The 21,074-nt window shown below is 33.1% G+C and overlaps 1 protein-coding gene across 1 annotated transcript; it reads right to left on the bottom strand.

Annotated features, from left to right (window-relative positions):
- Positions 1 to 1,044: 1,044 nt before the first annotated feature.
- On the bottom strand, positions 1,045 to 20,255 carry LOC142614740 (dol-P-Man:Man(7)GlcNAc(2)-PP-Dol alpha-1,6-mannosyltransferase). Its single transcript, XM_075787307.1, has 20 exons — positions 20,102 to 20,255; positions 19,527 to 19,568; positions 19,360 to 19,405; positions 18,830 to 18,916; positions 16,892 to 16,947; positions 15,973 to 16,090; positions 13,872 to 13,930; positions 12,628 to 12,699; positions 10,921 to 10,984; positions 10,691 to 10,794; positions 10,048 to 10,119; positions 8,533 to 8,619; positions 8,107 to 8,174; positions 5,955 to 6,023; positions 5,126 to 5,208; positions 4,245 to 4,344; positions 3,502 to 3,567; positions 1,776 to 1,869; positions 1,592 to 1,682; positions 1,045 to 1,516 (listed from the first exon to the last, which is right to left on the bottom strand). Exons 1-19 carry the CDS (start codon positions 20,228 to 20,230, stop codon positions 1,602 to 1,604), a joined length of 1,497 nt encoding a protein of 498 aa, XP_075643422.1. The 5' UTR covers positions 20,231 to 20,255; the 3' UTR covers positions 1,045 to 1,516; positions 1,592 to 1,601.
- Positions 20,256 to 21,074: the final 819 nt, after the last annotated feature.

The following is a 21,074-nucleotide window of genomic DNA, read 5'->3' as shown; positions in this document are numbered from 1 at the left end:
CTCCTTGTATGTGAAGGAAGAGTTATTATCCAAACACTATGAAGAAAAGTCAGGCGTCATTTATTGACCTTTTAACATTATATTTTTTGCTAAATTATTGACTTTGAAAATAGGTATCACCGATTAAGTCTTTGTTTTTGTAAGCAGAATGAATCACAAGGTCCAGGTCCACAAGGCATAATTAATTTCTTTTAGTACTATGGATAATTGGATGGTTTTAATTAAATAAAAAAAACCAAACCAATTAAAATGCAATGCCAAACTATGAGCACAACCAAGTTTTGGAGCTCCTTTGCCAAGCTTCCTGTTGTTTATGTCAAAATGTCAATTGATTCTACTTTTCTTGAAGGCATCATTGGGCCATAGGTTTGAGACCCAAGAAGTCCAAATTTGTATGAATGTCACATAAGAAGTATATATAGTTCATCAGCAACCCATAAAACCCAAGAAATTTTAATACAACAACCATTAAATTGTAGAGAAATTAATAAACACAGAAATAATTGACATAGTTATAAAATACTTAAAACTCAATGAACAAGTTGAAGAGAGAAACAACTCACAGTGACTGTGTCAAGCAGGATTGAGGCAGAAGAAGATGTTGTATCTGATTTCATATATAAGGTTTAATGAGGTTTACAGAAGCAGTTGAAGAAAAGATATGGAATTTATGTGATTTGAAAGAAAATGAGGAAGCATTCAAAAGAAGGTTGGGAAGGAGTTGTTAGGAGATTTGAAGTAGGTTCTGAAAGCTGTGAAGGATTTATGAGAATGGAGCCGTTGGTATATAGAGGAGTAAATATGAATCTGAAGAATTTACGAGATAGAATCCAATCTATCGTGAAGGAGGGAGAGAGAGGAGTTTGAGGCGTTAGAGGGAAGCTAGGCATAAATGGTAGGAGACAAAAAGAGAAAAGAAGTCTTGGAGTCGCATGAGAGAGAGAAAGTGAGGTTCTGTTAAGTGTGGTCATATCAAATGGGATCTATGGATTTTAACATATTTACAAAAATATCATTGAGTAATGTAATTTGAAAACTGAAAACTAGTAAGAAGAATTTTCTAAATTTTAGTATTTAAATTCTCTAAAATGAGAAATGTAACTTAGATACTCCTAAAGAAATCTCTTACCAAACGGTTTTTTTTTTTCCCCCAATTTTCAGTATTTAAATACTAAAAACTATTGTTTAAACTACCTTACCAAACAAGCCCTAAGCTTGCTGTATATGTTTGTGTGTGTGTGTCATGCTAAACTATGTCGAATCTCCTTCGCTGACAAGCCAAATGTTGGGTCAAAATCTGTTCCCTTTTCATTCATGGGAGTCTGTACATTGAGTATGCTCGTAGTCATTTTAAGACCATACATTAAGTAATACAAAGAAACGGAAATGGGTTAATAATCTTGTGCAAATGACACCGCTGTTTAGGCTTCAACATGGTTTGTAAACCATCAAGTCCAGTTGGTCTTGGGTCTTGGGCCATCTGGTCTAATGCAAACCTCAGACAAGAGATTGTGACCTGCCCAAAATGAACTGTTAAGGTGCAGGTCCAATTTACAAAATATAAGTTTCATTTATGAGAATTCGACCTAACCTCAAGATAATTACGAGCAGCCTGGCCAATGTCTATTCATAACATCCTTATTTTTTGTATTTCCATGAATGAAAACTTTGGGCTCTTTAAGCTGCAGAAGATATTAGAAAGAAATTATTATTATTATGTTAAGCATATCAAGCATTTGCATGTGTGAAAGTGCAAGGTAGTGTTCATTCTCTACCAGTAAAAGCGGTGGGAAGCCTATTTGAAGACGAGTTCTTGAGAACCCGTTTATAGAGAATAGACACTTGAATCCATCAATATAGCAATGTTCACTGTAACGATGAGAACAAGAATCAGACAAAAGATACCAAAAATAAAAAAGGGAAGGAGGGGGGACAATAATTTCTATCCATAAATAAACACCTTAAAAACACAAAATAAAACAGCATGCGTTCTCAAATTCACCTCAAATGCAACCCATCCATAAGGATGATAGAAGTATAGGCAATCAGTTTTAGGCTGATAAAGCCTGATCAACCTTAACTAAGAATAATACAATAGTAAGCATTATGTATTTAGTTTAATTTTTCTTTTGGTTACTAGAAGAACCAAAAAGACTTGCAGAATATAACAACAGCTACTAAAATGCATGACCACTATGTTTGGTAGGAGGGATTAAGAGTGGAGTTGAAAGGGGAAGGAACGATAAGTGAAGGGTGTCCATTCCCCCTCATGTTGTTTTGTTGAAGGGATGAAAAATTAAACTAATAAGAAAATAAAGATATAATTCTACATTATGCCCCCATTTAAATGGTTTAAGGTGTGGGAAAAACTGACATGTCACATAGTTTTATTAAGGGGTTAGCTTTCCTCCTTTCAATCAGCCCACTTTTTGGCAGATTGAGCTTGCTGGGCCCAGGAGGGATTTTCCTCTGCCTCCCCCTCCCTCCACCTCTCTTCTATTTCCCTCCTTCAAAACAAAGGGATTTTCATCTCCATCTCTTCCAACCCCTCCTACTAATCCCTCCAAAAATAGTGCAAGTATTCAAAAAAAAAAAAAAACTATTAAAAATGGCTAAAAGATCGTCACCAATTATCCTACAACAACCATGATCCAATTCCGTTAATTTATACCATAAATCACCTATAAGGCTATAAGTGAAGAAAAAAATATGTGCATCCAGAAAGCATGACAAGTAAGGAAGTTCATCCTCTCTACAAATTTCTTTTTATTTTTAATTGGCCTTTAGTACAGAATGAACACGACACCTAATTAATCTCCAGACTAACTACCAAGCAAAAACTCACTCTTAATACAAAATCAAACTAGCTTGGCAAGGAAGTATATATTAACTCTGCCAAATGAACAGAATCTATATTAAAATGCATAAGAAACATAGAATACAATGTATTAGGAGGAAAAATCTATCCCATTATCTGAACCATCTGTACTCTTCAATATTCACGCTTTCCAGAACACAGCAAATATTCACCAGTTCAGATTGAACTGCCTATATATCTTAATGATAGTTTAAAATTTGAAATTTTGAATTTAAATGCTCATCCAGTCCTATCTGTCAGTGTAAAGGAAAAAAAACACCCGTCTGAGTGCAGCCTAGTGGTTGGAGGCTTGGGATGATCTATAGACCCAGACTTCCTAGGTTTAAATTAATCCCCACTAGGAGTTTCCCTAGATTATTTGATGCATGATTCTGGTGGATGGGATCATGTATCCGTGGTTTAATTCCCAAGGGTGGGTTCAAAGGGCTCTGCCTTGGCAAGGTTCCACGTCATCAAAAAAAAAAAAAAAAAAGTGGAGGAAAAAAACACGGGGCATTAACTAAAAATAAGGACCAAGACACATCCAAAAACAAATTGCTCTCCTACACAGATACTTATATTGCCATTAATTGGCCCAGGATGCTTTTAGGAGTGAGAAAAAGAGAAGATGATGGAAAACATACTTTATAAGAAAGGTGAAATTTCTGTGGCAAAATTCTTCTAGAGAGATTTCTTCTTCTTTAGAATACCTGCATTACATGATAGTCTAATCATAATTTAACGCAAAAAATTTGCGCCTTAGAGAACAGTAAATATACTTAAACATGAAATAGAATTTCCAATGTAAGAAATATGCCAATAGAACTCAATTAACAATTTTTTTTTTTTTTAATTTAAAAAAGGCTGCATTGCTTGGAACAGTTATCTATGTTATTCAGAATTACTTACACAAACAGAAAATTTACATGTAATGGACAAAATGACGATTAACAAGAAAATATCAACAAACTCAGAATTAAACACTGAAATGTTTCACCATCCTTGTTCAATTTTAAATGGTCTAAACATGAGTTTAATTTCAAAAAATAAAGAATTTGGCACAATGCTTAGTTTACCTAGGACCATTTTGTTAAAGGCCAAAATAAACAGATTATGATAAAATTATACAGAATTATTCTATATAGGAGATTCCTGAATAGATGTTTAAATAAGTAAAAAATCCCATCTTAAAAAAGAATCATTTTGTTTGTGGCAAGGAAATTATTAAGAACATAGTCACTCAATAGGTCACCGCGCACCATCTAAGTGCTGCATCCATGGAATTATCATTGGTTCCCAAAATATCAGCATTTTTAAATAAAAGAAGAAATAGACAACTGCAGTCAAAAGTTATAATTAGTCTACAATAAGCAATAATCAGATATACCTCCAGGGATACAAAGTTTCACAGAAGCGAGAGATTCCATTCATGGCTGAAAAGGGGTCAATATGAACCCACTGCTCATTTGTATTGTTTGGAAGATGACCTACCAAAAAACTCAATGCTCAAAAATTTTCCAGAAAAGCATAATCTATTCTTCTCTTTTATTCAGAGGGAATATAGACAACATCCCAAATATTTTAGCTTGAGAAACTAATCAAACAGATTATAAAGCCTGAATCTCAAACAAGAATACATGTCATACTTGCTATCAGATCCAATAATCAAACAATATTTATACATATTAGCACCCAATTTGGGATGACCAAATATATGAGCCAACAAATGCACCTTCTGTTTTTACGCAAGAATTGTTATACCAACATCAAGCAGAGTGAGTTTAATGTAAGGCATTTTTATGTGCAGTTTATGTGCATTTTATGCACTTCTACTAACTTTATTCATGGTTCCTTTTCCAGGTTGATGTTCTCTCCTATTTTTTTCCATAAGTTTTTGAGAACTACTATGTCCACAATATTTTTACAACAAATCATAGGTGGTTAGTTGTTATTGGTTTTAATTTGAGCCTATCACTTAAATGACTTTTTTGCCCTAGCAATAAAAACCCCATAATAACCTACCACTTAAAATTTACTGTGAAAATGTTGCAGACATAGCATTTCTCTAAGATTTTAGATGATCTGTATTGCAAGAGGTAATCCTAGTTGTCTCTTTAAACTGCTCATTTTTTAGTATAATTCTTGTGTACCTCAACTGCATTCCTTTTGGTGTTAATTAGTTGATTCCTTATCAAAACAAAAGTGCAAATCCAAGCCCATTGTCATGTTAATTTTTAAGAGAGAGAGAGAGAGATAGAGAGAGCATACCAATCTGGTGCAAATCTTTCAAAGCATGACCACTTGGGTAATTGTTGTAGGAAGCCATGAATGTTATGACGGTGCACCCTAGACTACAAAATAGAAAATGAGCACAAGTGGAGAAACTTAATTTTTCACCCAAATTGTTTGTCCACCTTTAGAAATGAAACTCACACATTAAAATTCACATTTATAAATATAAGTTGGGTCATGCTAACGAGTGCCCTTAAAGCATTGGTTAACAGTCCATTTAAGGAAAGTTTTGACATCATTTTTATGAGAAATGAAAAAAGCTGTCAAAACATTAATTGCTTTTTTTCTTTTCCCATAAAAACTTTTTTTAAATGAATTATTAACTAATGCCCTAAGGACATTCGTTAGCATTTTTCATATAAGTTTTCAAAAATGTCCTCAGAAAGTTGCAGTTTCTCAAATATTTGTGATGAAAGGGAAGATATTTTCTTGCATAATATAAGAAAGGGAAGTCAAGTAAAATGATAGAATCCTGTACATCATCCTTCCAAAATAGGACATCCATGAATGTTAGTGGAAAAAAAAAAATTTGAGACATATGACTGAATTGCTATCCAGGGAACAAAATTTCAGAGCACTGTTTTAGTAGTTCAGAAACGGAAATGTTTCAAAATTGTTTCAGAAACATCACGGAAGCAGTGAAAATGCATAAGAAAAACTATAGGACCATGCAAAACACACTATTTATAGGTAAAAACAACCGTATCTAATGAGTCTCTGAGTATATTACTAGCATACACCTTTGTCCTAGTTAAATTACACTAATTTTGTTGTGGCTGTTATACAGAAGGGTTTGTCTTCCAACCTGATTAATAATAATCCCAGCATAATGAAATTAAGCAACTTCCAGAAAGTCTTCTTTCTATTGTTGTAACTGTAAGAAGTTGAGATAAATATTAGAAAATGTATCAGCAATTGAAAGCTCAGAAAGGATTACAAAAGCAAACCATACAACAAAAGATAAAATGATTGACTTGAAAGCTATCAAAACAAGATGAGAATTGTAAGAATACAATTATGTTTTTGTACAGACACACACAAACACAGATATCTTATCATCAATGTGAAGCATTATATAGTCTAGAGGTAATTACATTTATATGCATTTCTTACACATATTTCAAGAGAGGGCATGTACGCATTTATGAACCCACTAAAAATTTCTTTTTCTGGGTAAGCTTGAAGTCGTCACACTCAGCCATTAAATATTTTAATGTTTTAATCCTTTCAGCAATCCAATTCCATTTCTATTGTAATATTACAAAAATTAAATGAAATTCCAAACAATGTCTCTTACAAAGTGGCACTAATAGAATTTGAGGCAAACTACCTCAGGCAAATACGATTTCAATCCTGCAATCTTGTTTAGAATAACCAATTGAATGGTTCAGACCAATATATATTTAGGCCAAAGTCAAAGCACCACTCAACCGTTAAAATGTTATAGCATTCCACCAACTTCTATCATAGTACAAAATTTAAAAGATACCCATAGTTCTTTTTTTTTTTGGGGGGGGGGGCGTTAGGTAAAAATACTTTTTATGAAAGAAAGACGACTTCATGTACAATGGACACAAAGAAGCCTAAAGATTAACAATAATAATTAAATTAAATTTTAAAAAAAAAAATTGTACAAAAAGGAAACAACTCTATAAATGTTGCCATGGAATCACCATTCGCAAAACCCCATAATATGATATTGATTTCTAATAATGCAGCCCTATGACTACTGAATTGATTCTAAGGTACTTTGGACAACTATAAGTAACTAAAATCAGGTCCTAGCATTTAATTTAGCAGGCTGACATTCCCGAACAGGATATGGAGGAACTCAATCAGATTTCAGGTGACTAAAACTTGCAAAATTAATTCAATTGCAAACAATTTTTACATGAAACTTGATCTAATCTCAACACAAATGAGGGAAATAAAAAAGAAATATCAACCATAAGAAACATGGAAATCAAAGGCTTGGTTTATTGCATGTAAGTTCAAAAAATCAACATGGCTGTCAATCAATAGGAGAGGAAAATAAAGATGGGTTGGGGCTTGACCAGAACTAGTATGCGGAAAATCTGCAAATTACAGGAAGCAAAAGACTACACAGAAGGCAGACTCAGAAAGGGAGAGATGGAGAAATCATACATTTGGCCCGTCACCAACAATCACAGCAAAAGTAACATACAAGAAACAGGACAGAGAAGTTTTCCAACCCCCAACCAGCCATTAAAATGAGAAAGAAATAGAAAAAATAGAGGATGGGTAGATAAGAAAGGAAAGACGAAGAAGATACAGATGAATCACCAGTCTTAGAATACTATTTTATCACTTACAAATTTTCCTTAAGTGGATGACTCCTAGCAGATAAATGAAGGTTGGACACTTAAATTAGGAAGAAGCCTCAAACTCTTGTTTCATCCGACCTTAGCTTATTAGCAATAGTTCCAGAAAACTGAAGGGCATTGAATTTATCTCTATTTCTATATAATTAAAAATAATTTCTATCAAACAAGAGAAAATATACTTAATATAAGACTTTTCACACAATGGTAATGCACACACTCAAATGCCAGCTATCTAAAAACTCTTGGAGAGAACAAAAGCAGTTGTTGCCTAAAACAACCATTTAATCAAATAGACATCTTAACAAGGATTGCTTGATAACACAGATTGGATGCTCAGCACCATCAGACGTTCTACTGTTTCGCTCTTACCAAATGGTCCACAAGACACATAATGGTAAAGGTAAAGCAAACAAGCTTTAGAGCTTCAAAAGCCTTGATGATCTTATCCATTGATTTCCTTTTCCTTTAGCTTAAAGTGTTGTGTTATTTCTTAAACACTAGGTAATAACTTTAGTGGAGTTAAACAACTGTTCAAAAAATATTATCACAATCCATAGAAATTTCCAACATATCACTTCAGATAATGATGAATATTAAACATCTGCAACATACATTCTAGTAGCTGCAATTGCCGCAGATAAGTTGAAGATTGGAACCGAACTAATAATAAAACGAAGCTCCTGCATTAACAAATGAAATGGTGTTACATATGTCTTCTTAAGAAGTAAAAAGATATTCCCTCCATCCAAAATAAATGATAACATTCCCCTTTGGGTTATTCCAGAATATACGAAAATTTAGAAAAGTGGAAGTCCAATATCCAAAACTACACTCACATTTTGTTCAAAAGAACAAACAGGATATTTATCAAGAGTCGTGTCACCTCTAATAGAAAGTTGATGTAATTTTTGGGAAGATCGTCATACTTTTACCTTTTCTTCAACAATAGTGACATTTCAAACATTTCATGTATTTAGGGATGAAAGGAGTAAATAAAAAATAATGAAAGTCAATGAGGCTACATTGAATATCCAATACCTTATGGGGAAGCTTTGAGTAAAGTATAATAAAAAAGAAAACTGGAAGAACAAAGGGCAAAATCCTTCTGTCGAGTAAGATCCCAAGCTGCAAGAAGGATAGCTTTTTCAGGTAAGGGAACTGAAGTGAGAGAAATAATAGAATCAGTAACTTTAGAAGAATAGACATCAATATACTTGAGCAGGCCAATTATTCAGTGTCCAAAATTTTTCTGTTTGTTCCAAAAACATGCATTTATTGCTTTTACCATTTAACTGACCCGACTGAAAGCATGAATTTCATTTCATTAGTGTACGTTTGTTTTTTTTTTTAAAGGTAATAAGAGTTTTATTAAAAAAGAAAATGTACTCCCTGTCATGATGATGAACACATAGTACTAAAACAATTACAAACAAATCATATAGAAAATCTAACACAATGTTGGAAATCATAAATGGAAGTACAATGTGTAAAACCCAAAGCCAAGATAATCAAACAAAGTCCGGATTAGCCAGGACTTTAGATGTTCAATAGGTCTATAAACATCCTCAAAAGTGTGACTGTTGCGGGTTTTTTTCTTTCTTTTTCTTTTTCCAGCTTCTTTTATTGATTCCAGTGTTTTACATCTAATTTGTTAGATGTAAAAATGGTCTTCCTTTCAAAAGGTAAGCTTTGACCAAAAAAAACTGGAAAGGGTAGGCCTTGACAATAATTTATTTTAATTTTTTTTTTAGGTTTAGTTGAGTCTTAATGGTTAGTCAATCCTTTTCCTAATAGGACATTAAATGTTCCAGCTTATGCTTAGATTCACCACCATATAGTATATAAGACGGTGGTCTTGTAACAATTGAACAACTTGATTGAAAAATTTTGGGTATTTTGCTTTCTGTTAATGGTGAGGCTCCATTGAAATTTTTCTAGATGGGACTTGAAGGCCTCTTAATCCTTTCTTCTCCATCAGCTACTTTCTAAGTAGCCACAACCATATCTCAACCAACCCCCTTTCAAGCCCAAACAATCCCAAAATCCTATTTCATGAACCCAAAGAGAGCCCACCACCAATCAACACCAAAAATTCCTAAACATGAAGGTTAGTATTCTTGCTAATGTTCACAGATACTGGACATCACCGGTGTTCCTTTGTTTTCTCGAATTATTCTAACTCCAAAATCTCCATAATCCCCAAAGAGCCTTCAGATCAACAAACCCCAACAGCTTTCTAAGTACAATTCTTGTGTACTCGGAGGCATTTGTATTTACTAAAATTTTCTTACTCATCAGGGAAAAAAAAAAAGGTTCAACAAACCACAATATCGAGAGCCTTTTGGCCTACCCATGTTGAGGTTAGGCAACTCTAACATCCAATCCAGGAGGCCATCCTACATCAGAGACCATATCAACTGCACATCATTACAGAGTTAATGACAAGAACTATAAGCCACCATCCAAATGAAGTTAGGCAACCTTTTTCAGCAGGTGTATGATGCTAAGCAGCAACCTTAACATAGAAAAATGTTTACTAGTTGCCAAACTCACCAGAAAAAGAGGATATGCAACAAGCAATGAGCGTGGCAATGCTGAAGTGAAGTACCAGTGAAAGGAATGTGTCTAAAAATAAGAGATGTTAAGGAATACAGTGTAAGATTCAAAGAAATATATAGTTTCTTTATTACTGCATTTTTAGAATCAACTATGAAAACATCAGATGAGACTCCTATTGAGTAGGCACCAAAAAGTAACTACCTGAGTGCAGTTATCACGCAATAGTAGGATAGCACCAAACCATTAAGAATTTGAAGTTAGCATTTTACTGCCATGCTTTAGTCGCTTCCAAATACAAGCAGGCCTAGTTTTTTACCTCATTAAACAGTATTCAGAGTGCCTATTAGCCAACCAACTCACCACTGTTTAAACTTAACAATATGTGAAACAAAGCTGCATGCAACTCTGCAGTATTTATTTCAACAATATGCAAAATGAAGCTGCAAACAGATAAGTAGCCTTACCTGCATGTCATGCTCAGATGGATCCAAAAGAGGAAAAAAAGTGTAAAGTAAGAATATAAATAAATCATAGACCCAGATGGATAATTAAAATTTCCCATAAAGCATTCATAACATACATTTTCAATTGTAAAACACATCAAAGGTGCAATAGAAAAAACTTTTAGAAAGGATACACCCCACTCAGAACTTCGATTCAGAACAGAGTTGAACCAGAAAACTTCAAATTCAGGCCACAGTATCCTCTTCCACATAATGGAATCAACCAACACGGTGAGACCTGCACTGAGGAGAATTTCAAAAGTAGATATTAGATCAGCAGTTTACATCAAATGGCCAATTTTAATTAGATAGGAAGGCTTAATCAAGTCAAATTGTAATAAAAATGAATGAACAATTAACCAACCTATGCACAACAGAGCTATCCCAATGCAGCGTATTAATGCCACCCATAATGAAATTGATTTCATCTGTCATAGATGAAATGAAATTCTCTTATATACCATATATGGATTGAAAGAAATACAGGAAGCAATGGTAAAGTTTGTGGAGATGAAAGCTTAGTTAAAACTATATGTGCTGATGTTAGTGGTAGAATCTGCTCCATGGAGCACTTACAGAAATCAGTTCAAGCTAGGAGATTATCCACCAACTGGAAATGTGACATACCAATATACAGCCTGAAAATAGCTAAGTTCTAAACCTCATTTTAATTGTATCTTATGGAAGATTGTCTCATGCTATGCTAAGCATGTAATCAATGCAACACCAACAGAGACATTGCATGACTAGGGTATGATTAGTGATGAGTTAGACTCTACATGAGATTTTTATTTCAATTTATGTTGAGTGAGAGCCAAGAAGCAACCAGTGACCATATCATAGGCAGTTTTCATCAGGTATTCTTTAATATCTGACCTTGAAGTTTCAGACATGCAACAGTAACGCAATTTATTCAAAAAACAATTATAAACTTAAGTAAACTTCACTCTGCTCCTCATCTTAGACTAACCTCTTAATCTAATCAAAGTTGAGAATCATATAAAAATGAATTCACAATCCTAATACAAATTACTGAAACAAAAAATAATAGCTCCAAGAAAAAATTAAGCAGCAAAAAAAATCTTCCCAATCTGTGCAATAAAAGGATAAAAAACTCCTTATATAATGCAAGAGGCTTGAATTGTAAGAAAATAATTATTTAAAAAAAATTTAAAAAAATAAGAGCATTCAGAGAGTGATTTGATACACCAACAATGAGAATAATATCCTCCAAATCAATTAAAGAATATAAATCAGTTCTACCATAAAAAAATATCAAGGAATAGTTTTGTAGCAACCGAATCTTCAAAAGTTGCATTTAGAATTAGAGCTCAGCCATCATTTTTATGACTAGTCTTTTAACACTACAACACAGACATATATTTAACGTCCGCAACAAATTTTTGGTCCATATTCGATTTTGTAATTACATTTGCACTATTGCTCTGAACATGATTGCAACATGGGTAACAGCTTATTTGTTAACTGGTGAGCATAAGTTCTAGAGCTTTGGATGTAAAAGTGGCTCATTCTACTTGAAACATCTATCTGATCATGATTGCTATATGGATAATGGCTTCTTTGTTAACTTATCCAACACACACACAAAGAATCTTGAATTAGGAGAGTTGGCGCCTGCTGTTGTGAATTCTAACATTATAAATTAGGTGGCCTCCTGATGCAAAAGATCAAAGGAATTTAAAATGATTCTACATAGTCACTTTTATAGTTCTTGAGCATCTTCATTTGCATGTTTTTCACATTTTCTCATGCATTCCTTATATATACATATATATAGCGTATCAATTGTAAAGTTTCTAATGAAAAATTTTTACTAGTAACTGAATTTAATGAAATAATTCAGCCTAGTTCTTCCAATTACACACATTCGCATAAAAATTGTAGGGAAAGAAATGTTTAACCAAGAAACAAAACAGGTATAATTGTAAGAATTCAAAGTCACAATTTGACAAGATCCTAAGAAGATTATCCATCTTAACAAGATAAAAGGGGTGGGGGGGGGGGGGGGGAATGAAAAAAAAAATAAGAAATAGTGTCACAAGCAACCTACCAACAGAAGCGTCAGGCCGAGAGGGGCAAGAAGTAGCAGCGTATCACATCTAAAGATGACAGTAGCAAAAATCTGATCATTAAAAGATAGAGAACCATGATAAGATTTACGCAATTTTGATCATAAAAAGATTCTACATGTAAGAAATAAAAGAAAGAATATTGAATTAAATGTCAGAACAGAAATATCAGTGTGTATATATATAAATATATAATATCAGGGGTGGATCCAAGGGGGGGCAACTACTCCCAAAATTTCTTATAGGTACTGTTGCTCTAGTATTTAAGAGCCCCTCTTAAAAGCTCCGCCCCCCCCTGACATAGGGAAAAAGAAAGGTAGTGCCAATGAGAAGATAACTACTCTGGCACCACCAAAAAAATAAATAAATAAAAAGGGAAAAAGCTTCTCTGATATACAGTAACACACCCAAAACTTATGTTTTGTTTTGGTCCAAGGCTTTTAGCTTTTAAGTATTCACAGAATCACGGCACTTATTTAGCTCAAGAAAGTCTCATGGCACTTTTAAACTTTTAGTGTTTACCCTTTTTACCCTTTTTCACTTCTTTTTTGTGATTCCAAGGCATTTCAATTGATGGCTTTATTTTTATACAATATATATATATATATATATATATATATATATATATATATATTTCTAAATACTTAATATCTTTGTACAATGCTAAAACCCCACTCCCCCTTTCAGGGCAAAAATATATTTACTTATCAAAAAATATGAAAAGATAATTACCCCTTTAGCCTGCCATAACTGCAACCTTTGTAAAACATAAAAGTAATAACTTCCAGTAAACAATCACTCTTTGATTTCTTCACTCACCTTTGCTAAATTTTGAAAAATTCCTGGAGATCACTTGGGCTTTAGTCAACTATTTGACAAGGTCTATTACAACTTGATTATTTCTTAGTGTATGCTATCACAATTAGGCATTGCCAAAGAGACAAACAATAACCCTAATTTATTTTGCAAAGTGGTATGATGATGGCATTGTTCTCCAATGTTCATGAAATGCAGCATTAGGATACGTATAGTTTTTCAATTATGAAGAACACAGAAAGCATACTGAAATAGGCAATGAATTTCAGAATGGCTTGCATTTAATCTAACTATAAACCTCAATGCACAAGATTTTGTTAAGTATAATTGAGCTAAGTATTTAAGAGCTAGCGACATTTAGTACAATTAGAACTGTGTAATCTGAATTGATAGTAAATAGGGCACATACCAAACAGTTCAAAGCTGCAAAAAAATTCCCCTTTAGCCAATATCCATATGCCAAGTTGACTACAACAGATAAGTATAAAAGAAAATTAGTGCCACCTCGATGACATACTCATCAGTATTTTAAAATTTAAACTTAAAAATAATATTAAAATCAAAAACCCTTTATCAGCAACAAACATCCTCTTGTAAGAGCAACAGTCAGCTTTACTTTACAATGAGAACATAGAAATGCATCACATATCAGGCATACCATCCCTATTTGTGATATAATAATGCAGAAAACATATAAAAGAAGTACAGTGATAATCTCAGTCTTTCTCTAATCCTTCCAATTAGGACACCAATGTAACAAATCCTAAAAAAACAATTGCATGTCGCACAAACAAACAAACAGAAGAGAGTGAATGGTGTTTAAAGCAAAATGGTTCCAGTTACCCAAATAATCGTTTGCTAAAGATTTGACTTGTTGCAGCCAAAAAAGAACAGAATTAACAACTATGGTTCCAATCACAAAATGACTAACATAGAATTAATCAGAGTATCTGACACAGCAATTTTATCCACCTCAACTTCAAGAAAAATTCTTTTTCTTGATAAGTAAAAGAAATTTAATTGAAACTAAAATACAAAGGTACAAAGAGAACTGGGTATATCAGCAATATGCCCCAATATTCATCTGTTAGGTTCTAAAGATTTAGGTTTAAATGTTTAGAATCATATTTTTGTTGTGTTGGCAAACCAAGAACAAAACATGTCTAGTCTAAGTGTTAGGCAATGCTTAAAAGTATAGGTTTCAAGTCCAGCTAATTGCAGAAAAAAGGAAGTGAGGTTTTGCCTTCCTCGACCAATCGAGAATTAGACTCGACCGATCGAAAATCGCAAGTCCAGTTTTTCTGCAAAATTTTTGAACAGGCCCAAGCCCACAAAAACATTTAAGGTTTCATTTAAACTTCTCTACATATAAAAGAGAAACCCTAACCACGTTTTGGAGACTTTTTGGAAGACTTGTGTGTTACTCTTTGTGAGATCTGAGAGGTTTTGTACCTTCTAACTATACAAGAATCTACTGGGGCAAGAACTACAATCAAGCATTGGTAGAACATAGTTGTTGCCTCTAGTTCATTACTAATGGTGATTTGAAACCTTTCAGTGAGATCTCAAAGTCACAAGCAAGGCGGCTTGTGTTGGTGTAAATCCAAGAAAATAAGAAGTCCGTGGATTCAAAACTTGCACGTGGTCATGTCAGTAAATTACTACATGAGGTAATAATAGATTTAGGGTTAAATCTGATTGTAAAAACTTCAATTCTCTTATTTAATGGATTTACTTTACCTTGAGGATAGCTAGGTCAAATCCTCCCCAAGTTTTTACCTTGAAACGGTTCGTTTCATCGGTTTTTCTAGGTCACCGTATCATAGTGTTGTTTATTTTACACTGCTTTGCATGATATAATTTATTTATGTTTAGCCTAGATCTAAATAATAAACCTAATAATCACTTGGTTAATATATTAGGTTAAAAAATCTGGTTTAAGGGGTCGAAACGAACAAACATCATCTACTATGTCACGGATACAATAATCTATAAAGCCACGCATATCTTCTGGTCTACCCTGTCAAAAGACATCCAAAAGAAAAGGGACCCATTTCAGGCTTTTAGCCGCTCTACTGACAAACTCTTGCCCCTCATTCGACCTCCTATTCCTCTCCCTCTAAATTTGCCACATATTCAAGCAAAACTCTGAGCTTTTCAGTCCATTACACTTCTTCAACAGCATCATATGTGTGCCAAAAGTTAACAAAAATTATATTTATAATAGGAATTAGCAAACTCCATATAGTCATTTAAGCTCAGCAACTTAATTAAAAAATTATAAAGCTCAGCAACTTAATTAAAAATTAATTAAATCTACTAATCGAAATTCCTCCAACATAGTACTGGCTTCTGTTACAAAGAGCATATGAACCATTTGTGCAAGTGTTTGCTAGATAGCATGTTGTTAAACCAAACACAACTCTCCATTGGAGCAGCCAGCAACAGAAACCAACTACTTTTACAAGGAAGACAAGGAGCATAGAAGAGATACTGCAATAAGTAATTACCTACACCAAAAGCTAGTATATTAGGAAGAGGACGTGTACAGTAAAACAGCACGTGAAACTGGATTGCAGTTAGTATTACAAAGAAGGCTTCTACGTGCTTTCCAAACTTATCTCTGACCTGATCCAAGAAAAAAAAATAACTTCAACTTTGTTAAAGATTAAATATCAAGAGGGTAAACCTTTAGAGTGAAGAAAAAAAAAATGAATACAAAATACTTGGTTTTGCATCTTATTTGTCTTAAAACGGAGATGCGGAGTTAGTTACACATTTGATCATTCTTGGGTAAACAATGAAATTGAATATTATCTATGTATAAGGCGATTTTATTTGTTGAAAAACAAAATTCAAGGTTGCATGTATCAACTGCAGCCAGATCCTTATAACTAAGTCTACCTAGGGTAACACTGATGGTTCTTGGATTGTTGTCCTTTTTTTTTCCTGTTGAAAAGTTTTGATTGTTTATTACATGTTATTGAATGTCATAATGGCCAGATTACTTTTCTTGTTTTTCCCTGGTTTCAGCAACCACTAGGTGTAATTAAAGATTGAATGACAGTTATTTTGTACTGCTAAAACAAGCATCTTCAATTCAATCATGTTTATCAGGTATACCCCATGAAAGATGAGAATCACTTTTCAGTTCCAAGAGGGGAAACTTATCTAGAACATGCAGCATGATTTTGTTATTCCCAACCTAAATTTGTATTTAAATCAAGACATGTAAATGGCAGAGGCTTCATGCAAGACCTTATTCTTCAGACCATTAACTATTGAACCTTCCAGGCATAATAGATTTAACCATAAAAATTATCCAGCAATAAGTTTTAATTTCATGCTTCCAGCAAAAGAGTGGATTTCCCATAATAAGTAGATGCAAATGAATACGTGTGCCCAAATGGAGAAACAACACAAAAATACCTGGAGACGGAAAAATCGCAGAGTGCTTAATATGATGCAACCTAATGCCATGCGAACTAGACAAAAGAAATTGAAACGAGGTTAGTCTGCTTTAATGTAATAAATGAACCATATATAACATAATGAAATAGATAGAATTTTTTTTTTTTTTTTGGGGTAGGAAGGGGGGGGGGTGAAATAGTGTTGTTAAAAGCACACTTAAGCGCAAAGCGCAGAGCACAAAGCCCTTGGGGCTTTTTCCCTCTAAAGCGAAGCGCCCTCACAAAAGCGCGCTTTTTTGAGCTTTTTTATTAAGTGCAAAGCGCGCTTTTTTAAGCTTTTTGTATTTTTTTTTTTTTTTAATCCTGATTTGATTTTTAGCCATTAGATCTAAATATGTTTGATATAAGCCATTGATCTAATATATAAAAACTAATAGTGTGGTGTGCTACTTTGTAACTTTTAACCATAACCACACAAACAAACACTAGTTAGACACTCACAAAGATGACATTACATAACATTCTAGTACTTTTTAGCCTTTGTCTGCTTGGTTCTATACTTCTATTTTGATTCAACCATGTTTTGTAATCATGATCATCAAATATCATGGTTGCATATACTTTGTGAAGCACAATAGAATTATATAAATGTTATATAAATTATACAAAATATTTTACTGTAATTTATATGATTAATTGATCACTTGATTGTTGTATTGATCATTAATAATTTTTTTTAATTTATTAAATTTGTTTTTTAAATGTGCGCTTCCCATCGATTAGGCACGCGCTTGCGCTTTGCGCCTAGGCTACAGAAGGCCTTTGCGCTTTAGTACGCTCAGTGATTTTAACAACACTGGGGTGAAAGGGTTTTTCACTAAAATCCGGGTACAAAAATATAAAAATAAAATAAAAAAGTGAAAAAGGAGGAATTTTCAATGCCAAGCATTCAAAAAGTTAATTTTAGGAAGCATATAAAAGCAATTACACTCATTATATTATACTGCTGAAAGAAACAAAACCAAAAGAAATGATGACATATATGGTAGAAAAATGAAGAAAGGGCCCTGTTAAAGAAAGTGCCTCACATCAGTTGGGGCATGGTCTTGACTCTTGATTATGAATTTATGTACTATTTGGGTTTCTCCATCTACTAGCTTATGCTTTTTGGAAGGAATGCTTCAACATGATATCATAGTCAATTCCTTTGCTCTTGGACTTCACGTGCATGGCCTATTTGCATTTGTTGCAAGCTCTGTTGAGCTAATTATAGACAATTTCTTCAATTTCCAATTAAGCCAGTATGTGACAAAGAAGTGTTAAATAAAGTGTCCGACTACAATTAGATACATGTTTATGTACTAATTGAGTCTCTCCACCTTCTAGCTTAAAATTTTCAAATACATGCTTTAAACACTTTGTGATATAATTCTCTCTCTCTCTTTTTTTTCTTTTTTTTTTTCCTTCTCCTTCATCTTTGCTTGATTTTGATTTTCTTTGTAGTTTTAAATTTGTGGCAATCAGCAAATTTATAATGCACCTATTAAGTTGAAGGAGAATTTGCATAAGAGTAATACAAGACCAGCTACGCCCCATCCTAGAGGATGTTGGGCTGTTAATAAGCAACAAGTTCATACAATGAGAATGTTAAGATGGATGTGGGAGTTTTAAGAAGGATAAGATAAGGAATGAAACCATACATTCAAGGTAGGTTAGCCCTTATTTAGAAAATGATGAGGGAGAGTCACTTAAGATGCTTTATACATGTGAAGGGAGAGTGAGTAATACACCACTAAGAAAAGTCAAAGAAAAAAGAAGCAAATATGTTTTATTTAATTTCACGTTTCAAATGACATATGGACCAGAATCTCAGTAGGACCAAATTTGAAATTTGACTTGAATCTTATAGTTACACACACACACATTCAATGGGTACCAAAGTATCCAAAGAACTAACCTGCAATAAGACCATAAAGCTTTGGCAAGTGTAGCAAATTCATTGCTAATATAAATGGAGACGCCAAAATTGATACAAGCAAGGCACCTACAGGAACAACAGTACTTTGTAAGAAGTAAACTTAATCTACCAGAAGAAAGATTTAATTTTCACGGACTAGTTCATATATTTAGCAAAATTCATTAAAAATCTAGTAAACTCTGACTAATGGGTTTCATTTATCTCAAAAAAAAAAAAAACAAATAAAAACCTAGTGTATACACATAAGTATCTAAGCAAGGAAAATCACTAGAGAGAGATCAAAGCACAAAATGTATAATGCTGAATAATCATATGAAATATAAATTATATAATAAACCACGAAGAAACCACCTCAAATTTAAACGAAAATAATTGCAACAGATATGGAATTGTATTAAACTACATTACGGGCCTATATCATGAATTTTAGCAATATTTAAATATATTAAAATTTTATTAACAAACACAAAAAATCACTAACTAAACCTTAGAAGAATCAAAAAACTTACCAATAAAAGTGCGAGGAACCACTCCAGGGAACTCCAAATGATCATACTGATTACCAAAAACAAAAACAAAAAAACCAAACCAAACAATTATATCGAAAGCCATCCGTTAAGTTCCTAGGTAAATAGAACATACAAAAGATATTGAAGCTACAGACAAGTAAACTTACATTATCCAAGTGATGCCGATGATAGAGAATATCGTGCATTGCCTAAGCAAACAAAACACGAGATACTTAGCAAAGTATATATGCAATAACAAGTTGATTTTGGAATAATGGACTCATAAATCCAATGATTTAGCCTCAAATGCTATAAAAGCCACAATATATATGAAATTTTGAGTAAGAATTTTGAACTGAAACATCAGTTTTTTTTTTTTCAAATTTCTAAAACTTGTCAATGTTCTAAACCAAACCAAGCATAACAAGTTGATTTTGGAAATAATGGACTCATCAAGTCAATGATTTAGCCTCGAATATATATATATATATGAAATTTTGAGTAAGAATTTTGAACTGAAACATCAAATTTTTTTCTAATTTCTAAAATTTGTCAATGTTCTAAACCAAACAGGGCATAAGCAAGCTTGCTAGCTCAGAAAGTTAAGATTTTTTATTAGTTTCTTGACATTTGATTCTACATTTTTTTTCTAGGAAATTTGACAGGAATTGATAAATTGAAGGTTGTTTGAGTTGAATGAAATGTAAAATTCGAGTGAAGAAGAAGACAAGGGTTGGAGTACCTGAACGTTAAAGCTTTCTTCAACCTTGGTGTACGGAACCATGATCACGTAGAACGCAGCGATTGATCCCAACAGTACATCGTAGCCGTAACGCTCCATAAGTTTTGAAGATTTGGAATTGGAAGCCATTGTCAGAGAGAGAGAGAGAGAGAGAGCACTTGTTAGATGCTAGTTGAGTTAATTGGGCTTCGGATTTAGTCATGTTGTTTAGGGAAAAGGCCTGGGTTGACATTCTTGTAATAGCCCATTACGTTACGGCCCATGTTGTGCTCATGAGCTCAGTCCAAAAATTTATAAATAAATAATAATAAAACAACAAAAATACTATAATATATATCAAAAATTAAATTTTAATAAAAAAAAAAAAAACGAGGAACATCATTAGAAGAACACTTGCAATTGCAAAAATCTGCAGAGAAGGAAGGTGATTAACAACTAATAGTTTTTTTTTTTTAATTTTTTTTTTATAGTAACTACTAGCTATATGCACAATTTGAAATAGATATTTCAAAACTGCAGGAGCTTTTGGATGGCTATTTTTCTCCCTTAGCCTAATTTCCTAAACATATAAATTAGGTGATTGATTTTAAAACAATTTTGTTAGGTCGCCACTGTTGGAATTCAATTCTCTCTCTGAGTTCTAAAAGGGCACTCAAAATCTTGAGATTTATGAAGAAAATCAAGAAACAATATATTTTTTTTCTAAGTTTTTAGTGGAACTCAAGTTTTAGTAACTTCACTTCTTCATGTTAGATTTAGAACTTAGAGTTTCAAAATTGGTCACATAACTAATATGTTTCAATTATAGTCACACAACTAATATATTTGGCATAAAATGTAAAATATAAAAAATTTAAATTAAAAAAAGGTTTTGTTGCATACTTGTATGCAGGAATTGCTTCATACCAGGTTATGTAGCAGCAAAAAAGAAGAAGAAATAAGTGTCTAAGGGTTCACTTGGTCATGTGCATCT

This window comes from Castanea sativa, chromosome 11 (assembly GCF_040712315.1).
Source record: "Castanea sativa cultivar Marrone di Chiusa Pesio chromosome 11, ASM4071231v1".
Lineage (NCBI taxonomy): Eukaryota > Viridiplantae > Streptophyta > Magnoliopsida > Fagales > Fagaceae > Castanea > Castanea sativa.
The sequence above is the reverse complement of the archived record's forward strand: the minus strand, read 5'-3'. Positions and strand labels throughout refer to the sequence as shown.

Coding starts and splice junctions, on each gene's coding strand:
- LOC142614740 (XM_075787307.1), bottom strand. CDS start 20,230: ATGGCTTCCAATTCCAAATCTTCAAAACTTATGGAGCGTTACGGCTAC. Junction 19,569..20,101: donor AAGAAAGCTTTAACGTTCAG/GTACTCCAACCC, acceptor TTGTTTGCTTAG/GCAATGCACGATATTCTCTA. Junction 1,870..3,501: donor AATTTCACCTTTCTTATAAA/GTATGTTTTCCA, acceptor TCATCGTTACAG/TGAACATTGCTATATTGATG.